The sequence below is a fragment of the Trachypithecus francoisi genome, unplaced genomic scaffold (genome assembly GCF_009764315.1).
Source record: "Trachypithecus francoisi isolate TF-2019V2 unplaced genomic scaffold, Tfra_2.0 Lachesis_group19, whole genome shotgun sequence".
NCBI lineage: Eukaryota > Metazoa > Chordata > Mammalia > Primates > Cercopithecidae > Trachypithecus > Trachypithecus francoisi.
This window is the reverse complement of record NW_022681464.1, coordinates 37,624,195-37,640,739: the sequence shown is the minus strand read 5'-3', so window position 1 is coordinate 37,640,739 and position 16,545 is coordinate 37,624,195. Positions and strand designations below refer to the sequence as shown.

The 16,545-nt window shown below is 35.5% G+C and overlaps 1 protein-coding gene across 5 annotated transcripts in view; it reads right to left on the bottom strand.

Annotated features, from left to right (window-relative positions):
• Positions 1-16,545, bottom strand: part of SMCHD1 (structural maintenance of chromosomes flexible hinge domain containing 1) — a 151,134-nt gene that overhangs the window by 47,525 nt on the left and 87,064 nt on the right. For all 5 annotated transcript variants that reach the window (XM_033178210.1, XM_033178208.1, XM_033178209.1 and 2 more), the window contains 9 exons: positions 16,292-16,440; positions 15,321-15,409; positions 14,058-14,176; positions 10,970-11,137; positions 6,998-7,123; positions 4,226-4,305; positions 3,824-3,981; positions 2,475-2,590; positions 1,322-1,386 (listed from right to left, as the gene is read on the bottom strand). In XM_033178210.1, coding sequence (XP_033034101.1) covers positions 1,322-1,386; positions 2,475-2,590; positions 3,824-3,981; positions 4,226-4,305; positions 6,998-7,123; positions 10,970-11,137; positions 14,058-14,176; positions 15,321-15,409; positions 16,292-16,440 — 1,070 coding nt within the window. The remainder of the gene's footprint in view (positions 1-1,321; positions 1,387-2,474; positions 2,591-3,823; positions 3,982-4,225; positions 4,306-6,997; positions 7,124-10,969; positions 11,138-14,057; positions 14,177-15,320; positions 15,410-16,291; positions 16,441-16,545) is intronic.

Sequence of the window (16,545 nt, the reverse complement as noted above, 5' to 3'; positions counted from 1 at the left end):
GGGCGTGGTGGCAGGTGCCTGTAGTCCCAGCTACTCCAGAGGCTGAGACAGGAGAATGGCATGAACCCGGGAGGCAGAGCTTGCAGTGAGCCGAGATCGCGCCACTGCACTCCAGCCTGGGTGTCAGAGCGAGACTCTGCTTCAAAAAAAAAAAAGAAAAAGAAAATACACAAAAACTGGAAAATAACAAACCAACTATTATATATCACAGATATTTTTATTAAATCCCAAAGAATCTACAAATAAAATTAGAGCCAGGAGTGGTGGCTCACATCTGTAATCCCAGCACTTTGGGAGGCGGAGGTGGGTGGACTGCTTGAACCCAGGAGTTCAAGACCAGCAATGAGACCTTGAGTCCACAAAAATTAAAAAATTATCCAAGTGTGGTGGTGTGGGCCCGTAGTCCCAGCCAGTTGGTAGGCTAAGGCAGGAGGGTTGTTTGAGCCCAAGAGTTTCAGACAAGCCCAGACAACATAGTAAGATCCTGTCTCCACAAAAAATGAAATAATAAATCAGGTGTAGCGGTGTGGGTCTGTAGTCCCAGCTACCTGAGAGGCTGAGGTAGGAACTTATAGCTATACGCCACAGAATCTCATGATGGTGAGTGAAAGAAGTCACATGCAAAAGAACATAATTGTATATCAAGTTCAAAAATGGGCACAACTAAATCAGAGACTATAGAGATGTATGCTAATACAAACGGAACTCTAAATAAGACCAAATCAGGACAGGGTTTGTGGTATGTGCATGTGTGTGTCTACATGAGTGTATGCGTGGCATGCACAACAGGAAGGAAGACAGTAATAACTGGAAGAGGTAAGGGGTGGAGCGTCCATGATTGGTCCTTTACTAGTTAGTCTGAAAAAGCACTGAACAAATATAATGAACATTTGACCCTACTGATGTGATGATAAAAGATTTTTAAAGAAACTTAAGACATAATCTTTTCAGATTTGAAAATGGAGGTCTAGAATGAAGCAGCAACATGCTCAAAGCCACAGAAATGTTAAAAGCCAGTCTAATCTTTATAGAAACCTCGTATATAATAAAAAGTTATAAAGTGCGCTGACAACGTAAAATCTTCTGATGGCTTCTATAGTTTCAAAAGCAAATACAATCACAATTTACAAAGCTTAAAACTAATTTAACACTTAAAAACGAAAACACACCTTTTCCCAAAAAACTGACAAAAATTTAGAGACATTAATATTTCTATTTGATCACAAATTACTTTTCGTCAGGTGAGCCCACATATCTCTCCAGGGTTTAATTACTTTGTAACAAGATATGTATTCAAAATATGAAATGTTTTCAGAAATACCTGAAATAGAAGCAGCCATCTTCCTTGTCATTATCTTTTATTTTATTACAACTAAATGTTTCTGCCTAGAAAGGGGAGTAGGAAAGAAGGGGAGAGGGGAAAATGACAAAATTTAACATAGTATACTTAGGAGGAAAGCTTATTATATACCTACACTGAATGTGTATCTGGATTCCGTTTATAAACAAACAGGTATATATATACATGTATGTATCTTCATAATACATGTAAGGTACAATGTGAGATTAGTGACAGTGTAAATTATTAAAAGACACACAATAGAACTTTACGGTAATATTACTTTAAGATAACATCAACTTGACTGGACTGATGGCCCAAATTAAGCAAGCAAAGATTTAGGATTAATTAAACAAGATAGTTTCCAAAACCAATGATCAAAATGAACCATAAATGTTGAAGTCGATTATTATATCAGGACCCTGATAAACTTTAGTTCCCAATTTTAGATTTATTTCAGATCTGCATTGTCCAGTATGGTAGCCAATGGCTATATGTGCCTACTGGGCACTTGAAATGTGACTGGTCTGAATTGATATACAATGTAAAATAAACACCAAATTTCATAGACTCGGTAAGATAAAAGAATGTGAAATCCCAGCAATAATTTTTAAACTATTGAATATCTGTTGAAATGGTAACTTTTGATATATTAGGTTAAAAACTCTAGAATTTTACTTATTTCTTTTTAGCTTTTAAATGTAGCTACTACAAAGCTGAAACACCAGGTGTGATCTTTCTACTGGACAGCACTGTTCTAGACCCTCTAACTCTCTCTCCACTCTCTTTCAAGCAGTCTATCAATCCTATCTCTTTACTATCTCATTTTCTATATTATCCCCTCATATTTAATAGCTTCTGCCTTGTGCTACTGTCCTTCAGATGAAATGATTTTATTATGTAGGCATCTTAAAATGTTAAGAAAAATCACAATGTAGACTACTCTTTTTCAACAGCATCAACTGTCAATTTTGAAACATAGACTGATGTAATTTCTTTAACTCCAAGGAATGAAGTGAATTAACTTCCATTTCTCAAATTTATATAACATTATATATTTACATTAAATGAGATTTAGTTTTAAGTTAAATGTAAGAACCATTTGTAACTTCAAAAACTGCTTCCCATGACTCACATTTGCTGGGGGTCGGTTCCCACTGGTAGATAGCTTCCACATTTTCATGGAAATACGTGCTGGATTAATATTTTTAATGACACTGTCATCTTCAGAAATAACACTAATCATAAAATCTGTCATGGTAAACGTTAAAAAATTATTTTCTTTCTAGTTCAATTAATGGATATGGTTAAATAATTGCATGCCTTAAAGCAAACATCTTATTTAAATGTTTAAAGCATACATGTTATTTAAATGTTAATACAATTCTGATGAAGAAATGTATAAATTCTAGCATACAAGACCAAAAAGACTAGAATGTATACTCAGCAACTTAAGAGTTACGCCAACTGGTCATAGCACCATATGCTTTATGTATTCCAAGAACAGAATATTTACTTTCTTGTATGATTTTCAATAGCATACAATAGCCAAGAGATCATTATATATAATATTCCCATTATATTTACCACCTGTAACATTCATTTGGCACCTGTTATTATAGTTTTTTAATAACAGGAAATAGATCTCCCTGAAATAGACTTAATATTTTACACATGGTATAGAGAGTCTACTTTATAAAATATAAAAAGCTATGTATACATGTAACTTAAATATTAAAAATTATTGTCAAAAATTTTTAAATCCAAACTTTGAGGTGCTCCATTCACTACTTAAAACTATGTACAGGGATTCACCTTTTTAAGAAAATGGAAGTCTTCCAGAAAATTATTTGTGTAAAGCAAAAACTAATTTCCTATTGACTTAATATCTGCCACATAATATTGAAATCATCTGCTTCCCTGTCTCCTACATTAGACTGAGCACACTGAAAACTGTCTTATTCATTATTGTAATTCAGAGCACAGCATAGTATCTTAACATAGCAGTATTTAATAAATGTTTGTTTTTCTTAAATATCTTTAATCATAAATGCTGATGTGATATATTTTCACTCAAATTAAGCTAAATGATTCTAGTTATGATGGGTTTAAGATCACAACACAATATTTAGTAGAGCATAACTCCATAATTCTCACCATTTGGTTCCTATTTCTTTCACACAATTTTACAATTCAGTGAATGTACAAACACCACATGAATTAATTACCTCAGCCTATCAGTTTATGTATGAACTTTCAGTTCATTCTTGATATTAAAATAAATGCAAGACATGGGAGTGAGAGTAGGCATTGCTAAGTTAAATATATTTTCTTTGCCACTTAAATGGATTTTTCTTTAAAAAAAAAAAGGCTATTATAAGCATGATTTTTTATTGTGCTAAACACCTAGGATAAGTAATTTATTCCACTAATGTACAAAGTAAATTATCATTATAGATTTATTTATGTATATGAAATACTCACCAGTGAAAAGACCTCCTGCTAAGAAGGAAGCATCTTTGTCATATTTAACATTGAGACGAACGGGTTTTTCTGGATCTGGAAGAATCATTAACTTAATTATAGGTCCTTCTATGATACTTTTGTTATAGATGGCTTTAACCTGCAGAGTATGCTCTCCTCTAACAAAACAAAACAAAAGAGGAGAGGGGTTCAAATTACATTTAGTTAATTTTTGTTAATAACCTAAAAATTCTGAGACAATTTACGCAAAGTTCAACTCTTAGAAAACCTCTCAACTTCTATTCAGTCTCAACTCTTGCCTACCATTAAATAGAAGGATAGTCATTACTTTTAACTTTAGCAAGCAGTAGAAGAAAAATGAATCTCTATAACACCAACAACTATCAAACTTTTGGTTCTTACCTAGGGGCAAAAACACTGAATATTCCCAAATTAGCCCTGCCTTTCTCATCTGTTTTATGCTGTTGGTTTGAAGGCGTGAGCTAAAAACAAAACAAAACAAAACAAAATGGTTAATTAGAAAATTCTAGAGATCAATCAAGTTCTTTTCTTCCATTACAATGTTCTTTCCTTCTATTCCTATTTTAAAAGCAGTATTTGCATACTTCCAAAATATAAATTTTAAAAATCTGAACTACTTGGAATAATGTAGCATGTAATGATATAATCCAAAGTAGAGTAACAATCACTCATCTTGATCAATTTCACTAGAATTTAATGTATTTCAGTTACTAAGTTGCAGATTTCTAGCTCACCATTTCAATATCACTGATACATCAAATGAAGTTTGTTTACACAAACACTGAAGGTATATTCTAAAGCTGGGGCAGGTGTAGGGGACTGCACTGGAGAAATATATACTGTACACACATACTCAAGTCAAAGGATCATAGCACTATCTTCATTCTTCATTTTTCTCTTGAATGTTTACTCAGATACACTTCTCAAATTTTTGCTGCAATACTACATTCACAGTGATAACCAAGCTTTCACTTTCAAGAGATTAAGAATCAGTGGCCACATTTCCTAATAACGGATTTAGAAGGGTCTCTCAGCCTTTTACAGATGGTTCTCCAGAAACCAGAATATCTTTATTATGGAGTTAAAAATAATCGTCGTCTAACTCTACTGGGAGCAAACATTCAGAATAACAATGAATTTGTAGACCACAGTAGAAGAAAAATCAGACTTTCTCCCAAACCCTAAAACCCATCTCAACTTAATAGAACCTAAAGAATAGGTAATAATGGTACATGCAGACAGGAAAAGCAATAGCTGAATAGGAAAAAATGAGAAAGCACACTTGAAATGATAGGATGAAGTCCTATGTTTATACCTGTCCCAATTACTCTCTGGTCCACTGTCTCTCAACCCATCTTTCTCAAAATAAGTCTCCCATCTGGGTATCAAATCCTTACTGACAAGCCAGAGAAGTAAGTCTTTTCAGGTCTTTTTTTTTTTTTTTTTTTTTTTTTTTTGAGACGGAGTCTCGCTCTGCCGCCCAGGCTGGAGTGCTGTGGCCGGATCTCAGCTCACTGCAAGCTCCGCCTCCTGGGTTTAAGCCATTCTCCTGCCTCAGCCTCCCGAGTTGCTGGGACTACAGGCGCCCGTCACTGCGCCCGGCTTGTTTTTTTTTTGTATTTTTTAGTAGAGACGGGGTTTCACCATGTTAACCAGGATGGTCTCGATCTCCTGACCTCGTGATCCGCCCGTCTCGGCCTCCCAAAGTGCTGGGATTACAGGCTTGAGCCACCGCGCCCGGCCGTCTTTTCAGGTCTTATAGCAGCAATATCATAGACTCATTTAACAGACTCATTTAAAAACTCCAACTGTAATTACTATGAAAACAGGTCCATGTGTATAACAAGCCATTCTTGGCACTTTAATCTTCCACACAACTTTTAAGATCACCTTTTCAGGTTCTGGGAAATCCCTACTGGGATTCTGATTGAACTATAAATAATTACAAGAGAAACATCATCTTTACATAATATCAACTGGTTTCTTCATTACATTTATATTTATTTTTTATATGTGGAGGGATACTCAAGATTGTCTGAATATGACCCCAACTCCCCCTGGCTTGCCTAGTAACAACCTGGCTGGGACCAATGAATTCCCTTCAACAAATAGAAGAGACAGTATAAAAATACAACTTTATAGCCAGGCATGGTGGCTCACGGCTGTAATCCCAGCACTTTGGGAGGCCAAGGCGGGTGGATTACCTGAGGTCAGGAGTTTGAGAACAGCCCGGCCAACATGGTGAAACCCCGTTTCTACTAAAAATACAAAACTTAGCCAGGCATGATGGCACATGCCTGTAATCTCAACTACTCAGGAGGCTGAGGCAGGAGAATCACTTGAACCTGGGAGGCAGAGGTTGCAGTGAGCCAAGATCACGCCATTGCACTCCACCCTGGGCGCTGCAGCGAGACTCTGTCTCAGAAAAAAAAAAAAAAATTATATACACACACACACACACACACACACACACAACTAGCAGCTTTTCCTCTTTCCCCTAGAAGGAGGGCCTCCAACTTTGCACCAGCCCCTAGATCCCAAGCAGCTTCTCAATACTCATGGGAATAACTGATACCTAATCTTGAACTTTCTGGTAGTCAAGACTGTTCCCCAACTTTATAAGACCATGTTCATACTTGCCCCATAAGAAGAACCACAGAGGGCAGGAGCCTCACCCTAGAATATACCAGCATGTTCTAGCAGCTCTGCCCAGGATCTGGTAGCTCTCTATAAGTAGAGGATAGGTACCTGCATGACTCTTTTTGTTTAGCCTCACCATGTATGTTTCCCCAATAATGCCTGTTCCTTAATCCATTCTGTGGGTCCCTGTAGTATCTGTCTTCATTCACTTTGTCAGTGCTAATTATCTATTTATTCATCCTAATCTGAAATGCAAATCTTACTAGTACTATATAAGAAACATTAAAACAGTCATAACTGTACAATGTTGGCCCCGTGCTGTACTATTGTAAGATATAAATTCTACTTCCTCAAAACAATTTAAAAATTTTTTGAGGTTTATTTACGCTAAGTAATAATAAAGATTATGTAAAATATATTTTTTAAAAAAGAAGCAATATGACAGCTAAAGATACTATCATGAAAATGAAATCCAGAATTTTACATGAAGATGTAAGGAAGTTTAAAACTTACCTTTAAATTGCTAGCTTTTGTAAGACTTATTTTAACATGTTGTACCGGTGCTGGATTATCCCACTGATCACAAAGTTGAACAATAATAGGGTTCTGTAAATCTCTTCCATTAATCACTGGAATGCACTGAAAAGAATAGAAATATTTTAAGAAACACTAAAATATATGGGCCAAACAATGCAATTACTTGTATATTTGTGTAACGATCAATTAATTTATCTCTGTTCTATTCACAAATGGCTTCTTTGGTCAATGAAAACAAACTGTTGAAAGTCAACTAAATTGTGTGACCCTCTTATCGAAATGATAAATGATCTGAAAAAAGGTAAAGCAACACCTGACATTACAGTCTTCCCTCAGTATCCACAGGAGATTGGTTCTAGACCCCTAGTGGATACCAAAAGCTGCAGATATTCAACTTTTTTATATAAAATTGCATAGTATTTGCATATAACCTAAGCGTACACCTGAAATCATCTTTAGATTACTTATAACATCTAACACAATGCAAATGCTATGTAAGTACTAGAATGTGTTCAACAGAAATGGAAACCTATCTTTGGTTCTCAGATTTAGCATTGGCAATCTCTAGTTTAGCTTCTCCTTCAGTTAATGTTCAGCTCTCTTGCCATTGTGCATTAAAAGTAGTAACATGGCTTTCTAGCCCTTGGTTAAATAGGACTATTCACTGATGATCTACACTGTCTTGTTGACTTAAAATGCTTCTTGCTTTTTCCCTAGCTAATATGTAAGGCTGTATAATTCTAGAAATCTGCTTACTGACCTATTAATATTGGGCACATCAAAGGAAACACAGTGTTAAACAAGATACCTGACAAAAGCCCAATCCTCTGGGTCAACATTTTAAAAGTTTACAAAAGATGCAAGGGAACTAAAGAACAACAAAAACAAAAAACTGATTTATCACCTCCCTTCTAACAAGAATGTTCCTTCTGCTTCCTCTATCCCCTACTCTCAACTGAGGTAGTTGGTTACCAGATTATGGGAAAAGGATGCTGAAAATGGAAAGAAAAATTAACATTCTGCTATGGATAGGACATTATGAAAAAACCAAAGACCCTTGAGATTGGTTTAGTTGTGTCCCTCTACCATAAAGTTTACACAGCTACAGCCTTGTTCCCTCTGCCAAAGTTTACAAAAAGCTTGAATTTTGAAAACTTCTGAGTTTCCAAATGTAAACATACAGTATTTCATTCCTAATCAAGTAACTGTTTACCAAAACTACCTTTAAAGGACAGTCTAAGTTTTTAAAGGACTCCTAGCTACTTTTAAAGGTTATCTTTAAGCAAATGACTTGCAGCCCAAACGGCTAATAATAATGTTTTCTAGAAAATAGAAAAAGCAAATTTCCAAAAAAAAAAAAGTTCATAAGCATTTTAATATCACATTTAATGTCACTTTTTAATACTGGAATGTTAATATTTCAGAATTTCGGTTTCCTCATTTACTTATCTTTTTTCTTTTACTTTTTTACAGAGACAAATTCTCACTATGTTGCCCCACCTGGTACTTTTGAACTCCTGGGCTCAAGCAATTCTTCCACCTTGGTCTCCCAAAGTGCTGGGATTACAAGGCATGAGCCACTGCACCTGGCCAGCTCCCTCATTTATAAAGAATAATATATGTATTTATTAACACCCATATATTTTTCTATTCATCATGTTTATATATTATATCAGTTCCTCCTCTCTGAACAGATCCTATCAGGGAGAAGATGGGTCAGCAATTAGAAAACTTAGAAAAATTAGATATCAAATAATCATTTTTCTAGCCCCATCTACATATAACCATATCTCAACAGACTGATATATTAGTTTATGTTTTAAGTTTCTGGATTATTATGGATCTACAAATAACTCTTACAAATTTTTGAGCCAACAGCCATCATTTTTTTAATATTTATCCCCCAAAACGATATAAGACAAACATGTCCAGTTTTTTCCACCTCAAAACTATTTCACACAACTGTTCCAGGTGATAGTCAATCAAATCCCTTATTGGCATCAATAGGTATAAAAAGTGGGTTAATTTATGTTTTGTAAGTGCTCCCAGAAAAAAAAAAATGCACTGGCTTTTCAGTAAAACCCTTTAGTCAACACATTATTATTTTAAAAACTGTGTTTTATAAAGCACACTGTCATAACCAGTTAATCTGCTTTTTAAACTCACAAGTGAAAAAGAGCAATCTCACTAAGGCATGAGCATGTTAACCTTTCTTAGATGACCTGCCCCTTTACTAAGATAAATTTACCTACTACCATGATTGTGTGAGTTCATTTTCTTTTACAGAAAATGTGGGCTGGGAAAGGCCGGGCGCGGTGGCTCAAGCCTGTAATCCCAGCACTTTGGGAGGCCGAGACGGGCGGATCACGAGGTCAGGAGATCGAGACCATCCTGGCTAATACGGTGAAACCCCATCTCTACTAAAAAATACAAAAAACTAGCCGGGCGACGAGGCGGGCGCCTGTAGTCCCAGCTACTCGGGAGGCTGAGACAGGAGAATGGCGTGAACCTGGGAGGCGGAGCTTGCAGTGAGCTGAGAGCCGGCCACTGCACTCCTGCCTGGGCGGCAGAGCAAGACTCCGTCTCAAAAAAAAAAAAAAAGAAAAGAAAATGTGGGCTGGGAATGGTGGTTCACACCTGTAATCCCAGAACTTTGGGAGAATGAGACAGAAGAATCGCTTGGGCCCAGCAGCTCAAGATCAGCTTGGTCAACATGGTGAAATCCTGTCTCTATTAAAAATAAATAATTTTTTAAACAAAAATTTTTTCAAAGTTAGCTATCACATCAACAGTTAAAGTCCTGGCTGGGTGCGGTGGCTCATGCCTGTAATCCCAGCACTTCGGGAGGCCAAAGTGGACATACTGCCTGAGGTCAGGAGTTTGAGACCAACCATGGCCAACATGGTGAAATTCTATCTTTACTAAAAATACAAAATTAGCCGGGCATGGTGGCACATGCCTGTAATCCCAGCTACTTGGGAGGCTGAGGCAGGATAATCGCTTGAACCCGGGAGGTGGAAGCTGCAGTGAGCCAAGATTGTGCCAATGCACTCCACACTCCAGCCTGGGTAACAAGAGAAACTGTTTCAAAACAAAACAAAACAAACCGTTAAAGCCCTGCTATTCCATAAGCAAATGCCAGAATCTGGACATTTTAAAACTAGAATTCCATCAAAGGATACAAAATTTCAGTTAGATAGGGGTATTAAGTTCAAAAGATCAATTGTATGATGATGATTATAGTTAATAGTATATTGCATTCTTCAAAACTGCTAAGAGAATAGATTTCAAGTGTTTTCACCACAAAAAAATGTGAAGTAATATGTGTGTTAATTAGCTTGATTTAGCCATTCCACAATGTATACATATTTCAAAATATGTTGTACACAATAAATATGTACAATTTTTGTCCGTCAAATTAGAATTCTAAAACTTCAGTTAAAAAAAAAAAAAATCAAAGGATTTGGCAGACATTTACAAAATTAGTGTTTAAAATTTAAGTACTTGCATAGGAAGGCATACTGAAGTTTTTATGGGTATGACTTGATGTCTGAGATATGCTTTTTAAAACTCCAACAAAAAGTTATTAGATTAGTATAAGAGAACAAAGAACAAAATTGGCAAAAATCAGTAACTAGAAACTAGGTAATTGGCACATGGGAGTTCACTACACTATTCTTTTTATTTTTATGCATGTTTGAAATTCTCTGTAATGTAGTTTTTAAGATCTGAATTATTACACTCATTTTTAACAAATGAGGACACAGTGATGAATCAAATAGCAAAGTATTAAGACTCACATTACCTTGCTCTTTTGTTATTTTTACTGTTAACAACTGTTAGTTGTTACTTTAGCAACAAAATATATCTCTTCTGATCCACTGACAATCTGAAAGTAATAGGCCATGTAATATTAAATTCTTTCAGTGAAGACATGAAGTGACTTACCTCCTTCAGTTCTGGCCAGTCTATAAGAAGAAGTTTAGCAGGAGGTCCAGAAATTAGTTGCACTCGAATAAAGTCAGAAAACTCGTGCCAAGTAAAACAAAGATCCTTATTTCCAGGAGGACCTGGAATAAATTTGATGCCTCTTACACTTATACTCTGTGTGTTTTCCTAGTGAGGAAGAGTACATTGAGAAAGACAGGGGGTATCACTTAGTTTTCAGAAAAACAAAATAAAATGTTTTGTCATTTAACCCATGGGCATACAGATGTGTTTCTTGGTAACAGGACAGAAAATAAATTGTACCTATGCAATAATGGCATGTCATAAATTTTATTTTCAAGAGAGGAGAGAATGAATTTCTTCTTTCAAGGGGTAGGGGATCCAAAAGGTTCTGGCTATGTCTCTTTATCTTATCTTTTCTTAATTTCCCTCTTCCTTGTACTTTCTCCTTTCTGCTACCTGAACAGCTTTTATACTTTTCTTTCCCTCTGTTTGGAACATTACTTACCAGATATACACATTGTTTTTCTTTAGATTTTTGTACATGATACCTTAATAAGAGGCTCTTCCCTGATCACCTTACTTATTGGCATACTATCTATCCCCTTACTTCCTTTTTCTTACCTCTCATTTCTCATCTATTGCATGTCCTCTCCGTGACAAGATAATTTCCACAAGGGCAGAAGCTTTGATTTGTCACTACTCAATCTCTATTACTTAGAACAATGCCTAACACATCATATTAATGAGTAGCAATGAAACTAGCCTATAATCTCTGCAATATGACTGAATGATTCCACACTGGCGTGAGTGCTATAGTATTCATATTTTAACGGTGACCCTTGAAGATTCAGTCATCTTAAATTTCTACTAGGTACAAATCTACTTCATCAAAATTTTGCTTTTGTTTCTGGGCTGCTGTAACAATATTTCACCAAAATTTTAAAATCAGGCCAGGCACAGTGGCTCCTGACTATATAATCCCAGCACTTTACGAGGCCTAGGCGGAAGGATCCCTTGAGCCCAGGAGTTCACGACCAGCCTGGGCAACAGAGTAAGACCCCATCTCTACAAAAAATTTTAAAATTAGCCAGGTGAAGTGGCAAGCGTCTATAGTCCCAGTTAGTTGGGAGGCTCTGGTGGGATCACTTGAGCCTAGGAGGTCGAAGCTACAGTGAGCCATATTCACAACATTGCACTGCGCTCCAGCCCGGGCAAAAGAGTGAGATCCTATCTTAAAAAATTAAATAAATAAATCAGAGAGAAAATTTCATGTTTTATGTTCTCAATGATCTGTAGAGCAGAACATTTTATGTAAAAAGTCACTGCAAAATAATCAAAATTAATCTCTCCTAAAAGCCCAATACGCATAGAAGAATTTTTCAATATTCAGAATACAAATTAAATAGATATTCCTTAGTAAAATGTACTGAAGTTCAAAATATGTAAAGTCTATCTTAGGGTTCCAAATTTGATAGCTCTTCTGAACCAAAAGCCCTTCTGAAAGGGTGATTTCTTTTTTAAAGTCATGTTGGAAGTTGTTCTGGTTTTATTTCAAATCTTGAAAATGAAATTGCGTTTACAAATTATAGATGGGTACAAACAGAATTAAATATACAATTCCAAAAATGGGCCAAGATGGTATACATCAATTACAGAACAAGAGAAGTAGAAAAAAGTCCACTTGGCTGGAGAGTAAAGTGGAGAGAGAAAGGGGTGAGATTATGGTAGGGTGGAATACTATAGGTATTACAGGCCATACTAAGGCAATTGATTTCAAATGCAGTAGAATGTAACATGCTGATAGGTCTAATGGGTAGCATGAGAACTGAAAATTGACCCTTGGATTTGGTCAGGTAGAACAGAGCAGAAAAACATGATGAGAGTGGCTTGCTACAGAATGACAGAAAAGGATGTGAAAACATACAACTCTTCCAAGGAGTTTGACTATAAAATGGAGGAGGGCAGTAGATGGACAGGAATACAGAGCCAAATGAAGCTTTGCTGGTTTTTCTGGAGGGATTTTTCCTTTTGTTTAAGATGAGTGACATTCCAGCATGTTTACATGCTGGTGGGACGGATCTAGTAGAATAACTGAAGATGTAGGAAGATCGGTTATAATTTAGGAACAATTAGGAGCCTGTGCACAGAATGATAGGAAGCAGGGATTGTTTATTCATAACCATAGGAGCACATTTATTTTCTGATTTCATGTACCTGTAGCGTGAAGCTAGAAAATGGAAGAACCTAAAAGTCAAAGAGCACATTTTATCATTGTGGAGGGAACAAAATATCATTCAAAGTTCCTCAGTAGTGAAAATGATAAAACATTAGAAAAGAGCAGAACAGATTACTGGAGACAGAAACGCTAGTTAGAAGGGAAACATGGAAGTTATTTTTGTGACTGCCCCTGTTAAGAAAAAGTGTAATAGAGACTCTCAAAGAGGAAAAGTTTTAAAAAGCATTCAATGATCTAAATGAATTTAACTTCCCTTTGACCTGAGAGATCTTCTCTCTCACCCACTGTGCACTGGCAGGTTCCTTAAGACCCAACTCCACCATGTCCTTTTTGCTAAAGCTGTCTCTACCTCTCCAAGCAGAGTACAGCATGCTTGTTTGTTTTAACCTGAAAGAATTCCACCAGAGTTTTTATTTTTTAAGCTAACCTGAATTAACTGCACAGTTGCAAACCTTTATAATGATTTTTCTCCTCAGCATCCTGTTAATACAGGGTTTAAACACCAATACATTTTATTTAAACAGCTACTATGAAAAGCTATCAAAAAAATCTATACACCACAATCTTTATGGATAAAATGGTATGATGTCTGGAATTTGCTTCAAAATGATATGGTATGGGGAGAATGATGACTGTTGAAGATGATGAGAACACAAGAAATACCCATTCTATGTTTATTTCTGCGTATGTTCAAACTTTTTCATTATAAGATTTTTAAATGCCTTTTATGACTTTTCAATTTAAAAACTAAAATCAAACTTTTTTGTTATACTAGTTTTTCCCAAACTTTTTGTTACACATATAACAATAGAATGAATCAAACCAACATGGTATAGAAAATAACCATACCTGAAAGGTTGTTTTCAAATTTGAGCTATCAAGTCCAACCCCAGCAATTGACAAAGAAGATAAAGAACTTGGTGAAAATGCTTGAATCTGATTTCCGTACTGATCCGTAATTATTATAACTAAAAAAGGGGAAGTTTTATTTTAGTATTATCTTTTAATAGAAGATATAAATATCTACAAAATACTTTATAAAAACATGCTTAGAAACTTACTCTTTGTTCTCTTACTAATTTTTGGTATAAAATAATTATACTCATTTTTTAAATTCACTATAAAATAAAGATTTACATAAGTATATTTTCAACTACATTTAACACGATGCTAATGTTAATCAGATTTTTTTACCATGAAAATTTGAAGATAATATTTTAATGTAATTTTCTAGACATAAGAAAAAATACATAGGAATCCATTCATACATGTACATTATACTTTCATGTTTAAAAAAGAATTTTTTAATCCAAAAGCCAACAATGATAGACTGGATAAAGAAAATGTGGCACAAATACACCATGGAATACTATGCAGCCATAAAAAATGATGAGTTCATGTTCTTTGCAGGGACATGGATGAAGCTGGAAACCATCATTCTCAGCAAACTAACACAGAAACAGAAAACCAAACACCGCATGTTCTCACTCTTAAGTGCGAGTTGAACAATGAGAACACACGGACACAGGGAGGGGAACATTACACACCAGGGCCTGTCGGGGAGTAGGGACTAGGGGAAGGATAGCACTTAAGAGAAATACCTAATGTAGATGACGGGTTGATGGGTGCAGCAAACCACCATGGCACGTGTATACCTATGTAACAAACCTGCACGTTCTGCACATGTACCCCAGAACTTAAAAAGAATTTTTTTTAGGACTACAGTATCACTATTTTGTCCAGACTGGCCTCAAACCCCTTGGTTCAGGCAATCCTCTCGCCTCAGCCTCCTGGGTAGCTGGGACCACAGGCACGTGTACCATGCCAAGCTTACTTTATACTTTTCTTATTAACTTCTAATTAGTAATATTATTACTTCTAACAAAAGGCAAGATTTTTTTCAACAAAATATGTTTGTTAAACTGATTTCAAAGCTATGTCAGCCTGGGCAAACGTAATGAAAATACTTCAATCTTGTCTGACAACAGATTTTAAACCAATAACATTATATGAACCCAAAAGCTTTCCTTTCAGATTACACATCTAAAACATCCATAGAAGGAAACATCAGAAGTTTTTTTGTTGTTTGTTTTTAAAGCAAGCTATACTAACCTACTTCTCCTTGAAGCTCTTGGCCAATCTGTACGGTTTTTCCTGCTTTCATCTCACATTTTAAATGTTTAGGTTCATCAGGAAGTGGTCTGAAATTGTTTAACAAGTTAGAAGTCTTTAGTTAGACCATTAATTGAAGTAGTTCCAACATGCTACAGAATAACATATATAATGTTCATGTCCAATAACTCAAATATAATAACACCCCTTCAAATAACTGTTTAATTTATATAATCTGCTATTAACCCAAAAGAAAATAGGAAAAAGATACTTTGCAAAGATAGTAGAGAATACGGACCAAAAACTTACAGACATGTTAAGTCACAGTATTTATGCTGGATTAAGAGGAAATTATGACAAGAAAACAGACGAGTTAATAACTCATTGAGTGATGTCATCACGGTCAGAATCCAGCGCATTTGAAAATTCTATCTCAAAAACAGAACTATCCTAAGTGTTGGGAAAAGTATAGAAATGGGTAGAGGAATTGAAGTCCAAGAAGTTATTGGAAAAGAGGTGGCCAAGAAATTGATAGGCCAGTGTAAAAGTTTTTTTTTACACATTCACTTAATTCTGTCCCTTCAATATAAGTTCTACATATTAACTCTGGTGGGACTCTCAGCTTTAAAAATTCTCACTAAGCAATGAAAGAATTTTTCCTTCTGAACAACACTGACTGATCACACTGTATCTTTTGTATTTTTCATGTCTTTGTCATTTTGCAGGTGTTTTCACTGTTGCTGGCACTAAACTTTCCTTTAATAAAGGTTCCAGATACTAGGCGGCCAATTCAGTGCAAGGTTATAGTGATAAAAATTAATCGCTATCACCAATGATACTTTATTCCAAAGACAATCTATCATATTTCATTGAAACCGTAGTATTTTTACATTAAAAACAACTTTCATATATGTGCAATGGAGAAAAGTATTTTGTTGCCACAGGCCGCAAAATATAATGAGTCCACAAACCTTACTGTAAATGCACTTTCCAAAGACACATGATCATCTTGGAATGAAACCTGGCAATAGCGCATATCTTTTACAGATGTTGGTACTTGCACATCAGGAAGAAGACCCTGTAGCAAGTGTTCTTTGTTAATCTCAGGAGTCCAATTAACCTAGAAAAAAATGATACATTTAAGAATAATAAAGCTTAGTCTGTGTAATGTTCTCCTACTGCCACTTATCTTACTCTTAAAACTACATTATAATCCATCTTCTTC